This window comes from Panthera pardus, unplaced genomic scaffold, assembly GCF_024362965.1.
Source record: "Panthera pardus isolate Hobbes unplaced genomic scaffold, ASM2436296v1 HiC_scaffold_25, whole genome shotgun sequence".
Taxonomy (NCBI): domain Eukaryota; kingdom Metazoa; phylum Chordata; class Mammalia; order Carnivora; family Felidae; genus Panthera; species Panthera pardus.
The window spans coordinates 17,812,046-17,824,602 of record NW_026526821.1 but is presented as its reverse complement, the minus strand read 5'-3'; the positions used below and the strand labels follow the sequence as shown (position 1 = coordinate 17,824,602).

Sequence of the window (12,557 nt, the reverse complement as noted above, 5' to 3'; positions counted from 1 at the left end):
CCTCCATTCTTCCCAAATGGTGTTACACAGCTAGTCATAAAAGCCATATCTTCCCATAACTTACTGAGTATATTAAATAGCTTTCGACAAGCACCTTCTGATTTCTATGGTAATTTTAAAATCTATCTTGTCTCTGAGGACTCGGGATTCATTCATCCAATAACTTATTTATTGCATGCCTATTCTCTACCTGGCACTGTTCTAGGTGCTTGAAAATACCCAGTAAACAGAAAACAACAACAACAACAACAACAAAAAACCCCAGACTCCTCAGTGTGCATTCTAGTGAGAGAAGCCAGATACTAAAGTGTATGGTGAAATATGTAGTATGTTAAATGATAAATGCTAACGAGATATGTGAAGCAGAGAAGAGGGACAGAGTGTGGTGCAGGAGGCTTCCAGTTGTTCATAGAATAGTCAAGCAGGATCTCCCTGAAAAGAGACATTGACTGGAAACAGGTGAAGGAAGCAGCCCTGTTTGTTTAGGGGAAGATGATTCCAACGAGAAGAAACAGCACCTACAAAGGTGCTGAGGGGGGGACGCAGCTGGCATATTTGAGAACAATGACTGGATCTGTGTAATAAGGCCGAGGTAGAAGGAGATGGGGTCTGAGAGGCGGCCAGAAGTAGAAGTTGTGGCCACGTGGGGCCCTGTGAGCCACTGCAAGGATGTGGACTTTTAATCCCAGTGATGTGAGAAACCGATGGAGGGTTCTGAGCAGAGGGGTGAGGATATGATTTGCCTGGTGGTTTAACAAGACCGTTCTGTCTGCTAAGCTGAGAAAAGAGTGTAGGGGCTACAGGGGAAGCTGAAAGATCATTGAAGGACTATTGCAATAGTCCAAGTTGGAGATCACAGTGGCTTGGAACACAGAGCTAGCAGTAGAGACTGTAAGCAATGGTCAAGTTCATGCTATTTACTGAAGGATGAGCCAAGAGAACGTGCTGATAGATGAGATGTGGGGAGTAAGCAGGGCTGCTGCTTTGCACAAAGCAAAGGGGTGCCAACCACAGAGAATCCATGCTGAAAGGTATTTAGGGCCTCGGGTGTGACAAAAGTGAACAATCAAAGCTTTTGACTCAAGCCACTAATAAAAGGCAGTTGCCATTAACTGAGATGGAGAAGACTGTGGGAAGAATGAGTTTGGGGGTGGATGAGGGATGATCAGGGGGTCAGCTCTAGACGTGTTTAATTCCAGAGACCGATTAGCAATCCAGCTGGACAGGCTGAACAGGCAGTTGCTAAATGACTCTGGAGGGCAGAGGAGAGGTACCGGAGATACCGATGGGGGAAATCAGTGTGTCGTCGGATTGTAAAGTCAAGATAATAGAGAAAACAGGGGGGAATCAGTGGGGATCAAGGGTCAACAAACTATGGCTATAGCCAAATGCAACCAGCTGCTTGTTTTATAAGTAAAATTTTATTGGAACACTGGCGCACACATATCCACCTCTACTGTCAGAGTGAGAAATCTGAGATGGAGGTTATAGAGGGAATATAGGTGATTCTAAAACGGCCCCCTGCCCATGACTAAAAGAAATTTTGCAAAGATCCCCGCTTTGGTTTTCTTCTAGTTAACTCCCTCGATTAAAAATCTGCCTGCCATGTCTGATATTGGCCACACACCACCGAGTCTGTACTCTCGGCAGAAAGTAAGTTCGGTGCTTTACATACAGACCTTCACGTAGAACACCCTAAAGGGATTGATGGTATTACCACCCCCAATCCACGGACAGGGACGCTGCAGTGCCCGATATGAAAGGAATTTAAGCAGAGCTGGGTAACAAAGTAGTGAACAGAGCCTGGATGTAGCCTGGATCCTTCTGGCTGGAAAGTATTTTCTGAATCAGCCCTTTTTTCCTTATTCCGGTAGATGTGGGTTCAGAACTGCTGCAAGGCAATCTCACTGCCTGTGAGTAGCAAAGCCAGGTCGTCTCAGCCCCACACTAAAGCTTTTTTTTTTTTTTTTTTTTTCCACACCACACCACTGCTCCACAGGTCACGATGTCCTTCCAACGAAGCGGACTTACTTTCTTTGGATTCAGCTGGGTCTCCCCTCCCGCCCCCACCACTCTCTCTCATCATGAAAAGACTTCTTGGAGAAAGATTCTTTTTCCGTCTTATCTTCTAATTCTGTGTTACTTTAGTCTTCTTTTTTCTTTATAATTCTTTAATGAGTCCACATATTCCTTTCCCACAATTTCATTTCTTCTTGTATCTAACAGCAAAGAACTTTCCATCCTTCTGACAGAGTTCTACAACAAAGGTTAATTACTTTATAATTTCATTCCCTTAAAAAAAAACACACTAAAATTGCTAATTTTAACTGTGCTTCTTGTCAGTAAGTTCATGTAAATTCACTGTAATTAAACCAGATGTTTTCTTGTGCCTAAAAGTCAGGTGGTAATTTAAAGGAAATTTTCATTTCAACATAAAGGGGGACAGAGTGTAATCAAGGAAAGTTTTATACCCTCCTTTCCTCTTCTCCTTTCTTCTCCCCATTTTTCTATCTGGAAAGTGGGGCTGATAATTGTGAACTCTGTGGGTAGCCGTGTAAACAAATCATATAAGAGCTCCGAGCCCTGAAGAGTCAACAGAGGTTTCCTGTCCTGTTCACCTTATCTAGGTCTTTTATTTGTTTTGGGGGGGGGGGGCGGAGCTCTCCATTCCAGGTGCCATATTTATTGGTTAATTGGTTCATAAAGAGACTCAGAACTTAAGAAAAATCAAAATAATTTGAAAATGGTTTGAAGGCCACCAGAATCTGTTAAGTGCATCTGATGGAGACAAGACAGATTTCCTAGTCTTGGTGAAGGAAAGATATTTTTTTCTGGGTAAATGTTTACATGTTGTCAAATATATCTTTTTAATGGAACTATACAGTGGTATGTTAGTAAATGTTTCACAACCAACTTTCCAAGAAAAACAAAAACACCAACAGGTCTGCCAATATCCATGGTGTACATTCCCCACCGTGACCAATTTGGAGCAATGAATATGATATCACAGAACTAGGAGGTGGAGACAGAGGCTAATGATTAGCTCTAGCAAGCCACTATGAGTTGGTTTTGAATACAGATAAAATACGTCACATATATCCTCTCCTTCTTAAACAGTGTATATAAACAAGATCCTGTGATATGGGGAAGAGGCATGGACTTTGATGTCAAATATTCATTCACTCACCAGACAGTCAATGAGCAACTTACTAGCTGTTTGGCAGGCAACAAATGTGTGTGTGTGTGTGTGTGTGTGTGTACACATATGTGAAGACACACAGTATTTCAGATGATGATGAATGGCACAGAAAAAAATTAAGCACAGAGAGTGTTGGGGAGGTTTTGGTTAGGTTACAGGATTATCTAATAGATGGTCAGAGAAAAAATTATGGGTAAGATTTTGGGATGCATTTATTTGTTCTGCCACTTGTTGTGTGGCAACCTCAGACAGGTTCCTTGAACTCCCTGAACCATGATCATATCAATAAACACCTTCATCACAGGATTCGGCAACTCACTGTAGGAATGAAGGATATCAGCACAACACCTAGGTCAACACGAGCATTCAAAAACCACAATTGCACTTCTCCTTAACTTTTATACTATCTCAAGGCCATCTTTGTAAAACTCTAAAATGTACTGAGCTCTAATTAAACGATGTGTTCAGACTTGCTAAGATGTGCATAGCTTTATACCCTTCCACTAAATGACTCTGGACTGTTATTTATTGCCTTGCTGTTATTGCCTTTTATCCTTTTGTCACTTCCCTCTTCTAGATTTCATGTGCTGCATGTTGTTACTATACATGCACCTGTCCCTAGCAACATACGGCGTCCTTCTAGTTTCCGATGACCTGAGGAATGAGATAATGAGACGTCTACAAATGCACACAAAATACAGGCACTCATTCCCAAGACATGTCAGTCCTTCCTATAATGCAAGTACATTTACCATATTATATGAAATAATATATGTATTATGTGATTAATCATATTATATATAGATTATATTAATATAGTATGTACGTATTAATTATAATCAACTATATTTTATACACTTATTATAAATTATATGGGACCCTACAATTCCTTACTGCAAAGTAGGAGAAATAATACTGTTTGCTTGCTTTCTCACATTTGGTGTTAAGAGAAATGCATCTACATTGCTAGTGAAAATGTAAAATAACACAACTTCTGAGGAGGAGTATCCATCAACATCTAACAAAACTGCATGTTTTTTTACCCTTTGACTCCAGCAAACCCACTTGCAGGAATTTACCATGAAAATACAACTCCACAAATACCAAAGTAAGTGCAAGGCTATTTGCTGTAGTATTACTTTTCATAGCAAGTAATGGGAATAACCTAAGTGTCCATAGGATGCTGCTTGAACAAACCATGTCATATGCACATAAAAGAGTCTCCTACAGCCATCAAAAAGAATAACACAAATCTGTACAAACAAATATGGAGTGATTTCCAGAGTATACTAAGTGAACAAAGCCACATGATGTGGAGCGCATCTGTTTTGCTATCTTTTACATAAAAATAAGAGAGGAATAATTTTTACCTTTTGTGCAAAATGAACTATAAGAAAACTATATCTGAAATGAATAAAAATGGTGGCCTTGGGGGTGTGGACATGAACAGTGTGAAAGAGAGACGGTGGCACTACCTCTGAGCATACACTTCTGCAGTTTTGACTTTTGAACCACGTGACTATTTTGACTTTAAAAAATAAAATTAAATAAAAAGGATGGGGGGAAGCGAGCCTTAAAATGGAAACAAATGAGCCTAAATGGGCCTCAAATTGATAATATAACCACAAAGAGAAAAGACGAAGCCTTTGAACACTGCATTTTGGCTGCTGAAGGAGAGAAAAGCTGAAAAGAAAATCTTTAACCTAATAAAGTTGCTTTCTTGTTTTTAGGGGGATTGGGACTGTACTTCTGAAACTGTTTTATATGTATTGTATGAAGAAGCAAATGAAGAAATGTGTGGATGTTGGGAACCAGAGTTCTCACAGTGGGAGGAAGGAGAGATCTGTATAGAATGAGGGTGAACACAGAGGAATGAATCCTGAGGTGATATGAATCAGTATGACTTTGTGATTTAAAACAGATAAATTATATTCCTCAGTTCTACCTACTTGAAAAGTCTAGAGGCGGTAACACCCCATCGATCACAGCTAAGATGTATATCTTAGTGCCAAAATACCACTCCCCACTGAAAGCAGCCAGAAATCCTTAGATAAGTGGTTGACTTCAGGTCTGGGGCAGAGATATTACAAGGGTGGTCTAGAATATTTTGTTATGCCAGAAGCAAGGAAGACTAATGAGAACATGTCAAAAGAACCTAGGAGCCAATCTGAAGGGACTCCCACTAGCCACAGATGAGACAACGTGAGCACCAAAGAGAATTATAAGTAGTGCTGGACTTTAATACAGAGTCAAAAAAAAAATGGGGGGGGGAGGGGATTTCTGAGTCAGTAGGGATACTAAAAATGGGGAAGGAGATGGGGAGAGAAAACCCTTCTATAACGAAGAATGCTAATTAATACATGTAGAGGGAAGGACAGATTTAAAATTCACTCTTTTGGAAATACTAATGTAGTAACTGATTCAGGCGAGGATTGTCAGGGAGGCTAAGACCGCTGGGTGAAAAGTGTGTGGGGAACTGGGTAGTCAACAGACCTCACAGGACCACTACACAGATTGGCTGATTTACAAAGGGACAAGGACCACACTTACAGTAGAGGGACCTATGTATGTGAGCAAATGCAGCATGTCAGGGGCTTTCTGACATTATGTAAGTCTTGATATGATACAGTGAAAAGTATGCATCACCAACTCATGGGGCATTTTTGCCAAAAATGTCTCATTTTCTGACTTTGTTACATAAAGTCATGCTTAGCATTATTGGAAATGTGAATATGGATTATTTGTTTACTTGATTATTTTTAAATTAGTGCTAAATTTCTAAGATGTCCTATAGTGTTGTGGCTATGTAGGAGAATGTCCTTACCCTTAGGTAATATATACTCTCAAAGACTTGAGAGATCAGATGTTGGGACTTCTGCAATTTACTTTTATTTTTTTATTTTTATTATTACTTAAATGTACTTATTTTTGAGAGTTCATGAGCAGGGGAGGTACAGAGAGACAGAGACAGAGAGAGAGAGAGAGAGAGAGAGAGAGAGAGAGAGAGAGAGAGAGAGAGAGGACAGAGGATCCAAAGTGGGCTTTGTACTGACGGCAGTGAGCCCAATGAGGGGTTTGAACCCACGAAACATGAGATCATGACCTAAGCTGAAGTCGGATGCTCAACCAGCTGAGCCACCCAGACACTCCTGCAATTCACTTTTAAATACTTAAAAATATTATGTATTTTTATGTGTGATATCTCCATGTCAAACATACCATACATACATATGAATAAGAAAATGTAGCACAGTGTTAACAAATACTAGATCTAGGCAAAGGGTTCACAGGTCTTCTTTGTCCTACTCTTAATTTTTCCATAGCCTTGAAACACTGCAAAATAAAATCTCAGGTATAAGTCACCACGCACAATATACCTATTAGTGCCTAGCACAGGGTAGGTACTCAATAAATGGTAACCAAATTGAGGCCATCATCAAACTGATTTTATCTTTAAAGGCCTCATATATTCCATTTCATAATTGCAACTACTGTCTGGGGGAAGGCAGAGAAGCAAGCATTAAACAAGCGAGCCACGGTTTTATCTGAGTCATCTGTGGAAACAGGGAAAGTAAAGAACCCATTTGGTCTCCTACCTACTTCCTAACTGATGCAACAGGGCTCGGCAGCCATGGCTTCTTTCACAGCCGCAGATTACTTCATAGGCCCTCAAAGGCACTGGGGGGCTGAAATTACAAATTTTGCAAGTTCCCCGGAAGACAATTTTGAAGCACAGACAAAAGCAGCACGAATCCAGTCAGCTCAATCCGAGACGCTGCTCTTTGCTTCTGTGAGAGGGGTTTCACTTAATCAGCCAGAGCCATGATCTATCTGGTTTGTCCTTGAGGTGAATGAGCTCCCAGCAACGGAAAGAGTGCCTCTTTCCTCCTGAGGAGGAAGGGAACCTGATTCTGGCACATAGAGGGGCCTATGATCTTCTGAGGTCTTCCTTCAGCACAGTGGTTCCTGAGGTGGGGCCTCAGGATGGCTTCAAGACTAAGGACCGAGTCTTGGGTGTTGGTGTTTTTAATATGATAATGTCCACACGTCTCTGTAGAACAGGAATTGATGTTTTATTAATGGTGCTTAATTAAAGTTTAATTTCAAAGCATTGCTGCTCTCGAGTTATTTTGATAAAGGCTTTGTGATATTTTCCCCCACCCCTGGTGACAGGAAGGAGAAAGGGAGAGGTTGAGGCATGGCTTAAAGATGGGACTTGGGATTTCCTGTTGTAGATGTAGGTAATCCTCCGAAAGCAGCCTGAGGCATGAAGAGCATCCTGGAAAACATACCCTGAGCTGCTCCTGGGCCAAACCCTCTCATCCAGGTTGAGTCTTGAATTTTCAAGCTGAGTTTCAATGGTGGTGGCTCCTCCTTAACAACAACTTGCTCCTGAACCTCTCTTCCTGCCCTGGTTCTGCTTTTCAGATCAGGCACTGACCAGATCACCACTCCTTGAGAGTCTAGGTCATATTTTCACCAACCGACTGGGAGTGCGTGTCGAGAGTTCTAGAGAGGATTCCTAGGGCAGATTAATGGTCTCTCGGTTGCTTGTGCTTTGGGATCTTTTGTCAGACATATTTTTTTTTTCTGTGACTTAATCCAAATGTGGCAGCCACATTCACTGGAAACCTACAATCTGCTGGACATTATTCCAGTTTCTTTATGTACCATTCCTTTCAATGAGCATAAAAAGCCATCAGGTGGCCACTACTTCTATCTCCATCTGACAGGTGAGGAAACCAAGGCACTGAGAGGGTAAGCAGCTCATCCCAGGGGTGGTCTCCAGAGCTCACCTTCTGTTGCAGCTCATCCTTGTACCTGCTGGAGGAGGGGCTGTGCGTTTCTGAAACAACAGAGCCATCCAGGAAAGGGCCGGCAGCTTCACCTGGAGCCCAACCCAGGGCCGCAGATCCTGAGCTGCAGACAGAAGCCCAGAGGAGACGCCCACCCCTCCACTGGGGGTTGCATGAGAACGGGTTCACAGGAAGCATACACTCAGGTCACCGGACAAGGTTGGTCCAGGGGAGACTGTGTCCACAGTGGACTGAGGTTCAATGCAAGGCAGGAAGGTGGGGGCAAGGCAACAGAGGCTGGGTCTCCGCTGCAGCTACTACCCAGAAAAGCAGTCTGCTGGGGTTGCAAAGAGTCGTTGCGATGATGAGTTTAAAAGGGGGGTCACAAAGGGTTTGCAAGTGGGTGGACTGTGTAAAATGTCCAGTTGTAAGATGGGACTTGGGGAAAGGAGAATTGGGGAACAAGATGTGCAGAGGCTGGCAGTTTCCTCTGTGTCTTTAGGGGACACTGCAGCTGAGGATGTGAGTCTGGACCCCAGCAGGGGCCACCACTCTGGGTCCTTGGCCTTGCTTATGTGAAACAAGAGTGCCAAGTGGGACTGCATGCAAGAGGCTCTGCCTAGAGGTCCTGAGGCCCACCTGGGTCAAGTGGAGGTAGCTGCCTCATGTGGCTGACAATGAGAGGGCTCTGATCCCACTCCTTCTGACCCCTTTGTACCATCTTTGTGCCCATGGCCTTCTGTCTGCATGTGAAGACTGCCAACACTTCCCGAGATTTCCTTCCCAGTCGTCCCTCTGCATCCCAGCCCCAACCATGCTGGCTGCTCCCTTCCCTGATCAGGGGCAAGAGTGATGCATGACCTGCCCTGCAGACGAGGTCACAGTCCCCTTTGTTGGATGTGGCTTAAAGCTCTACCAAGTGTGATTCCAAGGAACTAACTAAAGATGCCCCACAAGGCCAGAGACAGCTTGGCTGGAAGGAAAACTGAAACACAGCTGTTGAAAAGTGCTTTCTAGAGAAGTCCTAGAAGCAGCAAGTTCTGTACTCCCCTAAGTAAGGTAACTGTTGCAGTGGAGTTACATGCAAAATGCAGGGGGGGGGGGGGTCAGGGAAGGAACACCCAAGTCAACTTGGGGCAGTCAGGGAAAGCTTCCTGGAGGAAGGAGAATGTTGAAGATGAACAGAGCCTGTCCCACAGACATGGAGGGATGGGACAGGACAGGACGGAACGACAGAGGGTGGGAAAAGTGCTGTGTTCTAGGAGTTACATGTGGCTCTGTGTTCCTGGAGTCTTGAGGTAAGAGGCATGTGGGGAAAGAAATCACACAGAGTCATTAGAACCTTGTGTGTGTGTGCGGCGGCGGGGGGGGGGGGGGTGGGGGTGATGGGGGGTGAAATGGAGGCTCCCAGGCTGACTTCGGGTCTTTATCTTGACTTGCTGGATGTAGTTCACTGAGATGAGGAACACAGAGTGAGAAATCAATACAGAAGGGGAGATTGGTTCATTTTTGGATACTTTGAATTTGTGATGCCTGTAGGACATCCGGGTGAGTACTTGGGTCTGGGTGCATCCAATGTGTGTGCGAAGTAACTTATATGCATTATTATTATTATTTTTTGTAACTCTTGGAGATTCTAGAGTTGTCTGACTCCCAGATTCAACGCACTTAATACAACTCAATAATTCCTCTCTGGAGGCACCAGTGTGGTTAAACACTGGACCTAGAAGGTGCCATAAAGTGAGAAGAGGGATGGGGGTGCTGAAGGGTCAAAGCTGAGTGCACAGCTGTGTCTATGGAAACAGCACCCCCTGGAGTTGTGCAATGCACACTATGTGGGTCTTCATGGAAGACCTTGGAGAAGAGGCAGACATAGAGGAGGAAATGAAAGGAAAAACGAACAGGAAAACAAGCACCTCATCACTGATAGGCGTGGCCCCGTGACAGGTTCTGCACACCCCGCTCCCAAGGAGGCAGCCGCCCTCACTCACCGTCCTCCTCTGTTTGCACCACCAGCTCCTCACTCTCCACCCGGCCCTCGGGGTTGGACAGCAGGAGCCGCAGCCGGATGGTCATGAAGGGGCGCAGGCCTCGCAGGGTATAGTGGGACGAGGTCTGGATGACCTCTTCGGCCTCGTACTGCTGCTGGTTGAACACGTACTGGTACTGCACCGTGAGGTTGTAGCTGTGACAGCGGGTCACCGCGTAGCCAAAGGGTTCCCACTGCAGGGTCAGCTGCCGGGCGCGGATGTCCACAATCTCCACGTTCTGCGGGCCGTGCACAGGGTCTGCAAGACACGCGTGCAAGACACAAGGACTTTGAGAGTGTCAGGAAGCGGGCAGTGGGTGTCGTGCTAAAACGGGGGAATAGCCTCTAAACTTATCTCAGCCACTGCCTGCATGATTTTTGCCACAGAGCGTGCAGTTTAATTAACATTTTTCTGTCAATCAAACTCTTTTTTTCTTACTTAAATGCATGCATCTAAAAGATAACACTTGCCATACAGAATCGTTAACCGTCAAAAAAAAAAAACCACAAAATTGTTACATCCTTGCAGGTTCATCGGGGTACTCCCGAAAACCACCCTGGGTACCATCAACGGCACACACAACGCTCCAGGGATATACTAATTTAGACGGTTGCTGGAGTTCTGATCTGCCTTATATTTAATCCAGCCACATCCTCTTCCCTTGGGAAATCAGTCCCCTCTCTCCGGTTAACTGCACTGAGATGTACAGGCTGGAGATCCAGCCACATGCTCGGCACGCAGCACTCAATCTGTCCACATGGTCACAGGTACCGCTGACTTCTTGCCATTTCCCCTCTTTCCACTGACAACACAACTCATTATTTCCTAGGCTCCTATGACAGCCCTCGACCTCCTTTCTCTCCTCTCTACTTCTTTCCAAACAGGCCCCTCCAGAGACATCATTCTGCAAGCAAATACGGTCATGACTTCACACCCTAATGCTGTGTCCCACCCCATGCTTCCCCATATGGTCCCAGACCCCCATATATAACATTCGCTGTCATATTTTATTACAAATATTCTGTTTACACTTCATGCAGGCATTTTTGTAAAAAACGGTTTATAACAAATGAAACACTTAAAAAAATCCCCACATGTGCAGCTCATTTCATTCTATAAAGCTTAGGCATTTCTTACAACAGAAACATAACTTCTTTTGTGATGAGCATCCCCATAAGTTCTTGTGTTGAATAGCTTAGCTGGAAGTAGTTAAGCACAGACTAGAGATTTATTCAGTATCTTCCCTCCACACTACTTTAGGACTTGACCAAATTCTGTAATTTCTTTGGGTCCATTTTTTATTTCATTTATAAAATGGTGATAGTAACAAGTAGCCACCCTTGCTGGTGGCTAGCGGGGGGCTAAATGAAATGCTGCTTGCAGAGCAGTTAGAATTGTACCTGGAACTTAATAACCACTCAAAATATGGTGGTTTTTCTTTTGCAGCGATAGGAACAGTGGGAAAAGAAAAAATAATAAGGACGCGTATTCTGTCTCTACTCTGAAAGTCTTCTAAGTGGTAGTGCTGGGCAGCATCCTTCTCCAAAAATGATAGATTCTATCATCCGTCCGGTCTTCTCAGAGCATTTAGGGGTAAGGTTGCCCCTGTGCCAATGTAGCAGTAAGAAAGAAGGCAGGACTCAATGAAAGCTGATTTCCTGGATCTGTCCCTGTGGGGAAAATGTCCTGTGACTTGTATCAGAGCCTTGCCAAGGAACATACTTCAAAGCAGTCTTCTTTTAAAAAGGATGCCCAGAAATGTCAGGGAGCCGGGAAAACCGGTCCGGACCTGCTCACGCACTGCTGGGGACAGTGAGCAGCCTGGCTCTGGAAAGACTGAAGAGTTCATGGTCACTCATGCAGCCCAATTATTCATGTTCACAGGTCCTTTGTGTAAAAGAGAGCCAGCGTTCCAAAAGCAAACGGGTGACTTTGAAAATGTGACATTGAACAAGCTGTTGCTGAGGGTCCATTGTGCTGAGCCCACACAGAATAGAAGGTGAAAGTGTGGTCCCCATAGTGCGGGGGGGGGCAGTTATGATCTGGTGTGGTCGCCTGGTTTAACAAGTCCTGATGGCATGAGAACAAATGTACAGGCACAGGGTGAGCAAAAAGCTACTTGCCGGGAGGTCTGTGTATTCCCACCAGCCTGGCCCAGCCGGAGCCTTTCTGCAAGTCCAGATCCTGGAACTCTCCTGGCAGGGAGGCCCCCCCAACCCTGCTTAGGACCCCAAGACACTCCTCCTCTGGGTGTGCCTTCAAAACGGATGCCACACCCCAGTCAGGTAATCGCTCTCACAGCTCTCTCACCTCATCTTAGAATGAGTACAGGATTAAGACCCTTTTAAATCCAAGACTCGTCCATTTTGTTAAACAACTTTAAATGTACCACAGCCCACGTTAAATATTTTTTGGAATCTCCAATGTGCCCCTGCAGCACAAATGAGACAATAAAAACAAAACACCTAGTTGATGGCCAGCAGCCATGGTGCTGGGTTCTATCACCTGCATCATCTTGTGACTCTGGAAGGG

At 44.4% G+C, this 12,557-nt stretch overlaps 1 protein-coding gene and 1 long non-coding RNA gene across 18 annotated transcripts in view; one reads left to right on the top strand and one right to left on the bottom strand.

Annotated features, from left to right (window-relative positions):
• Window positions 1–12,557, bottom strand: part of PTPRT (protein tyrosine phosphatase receptor type T) — a 1,067,285-nt gene that overhangs the window by 401,702 nt on the left and 653,026 nt on the right. For all 17 annotated transcript variants that reach the window (XM_019458468.2, XM_019458472.2, XM_053890232.1 and 14 more), the window contains one exon: window positions 9,987–10,283. In XM_019458468.2, coding sequence (XP_019314013.2) covers window positions 9,987–10,283 — 297 coding nt within the window. The remainder of the gene's footprint in view (window positions 1–9,986; window positions 10,284–12,557) is intronic.
• On the top strand, window positions 8,907–12,043 carry LOC109272430 (uncharacterized). The gene is made up of 3 exons (XR_002082462.2): window positions 8,907–9,054; window positions 9,445–9,543; window positions 11,472–12,043. It is a non-coding gene; the product is annotated as an uncharacterized LOC109272430 (long non-coding RNA).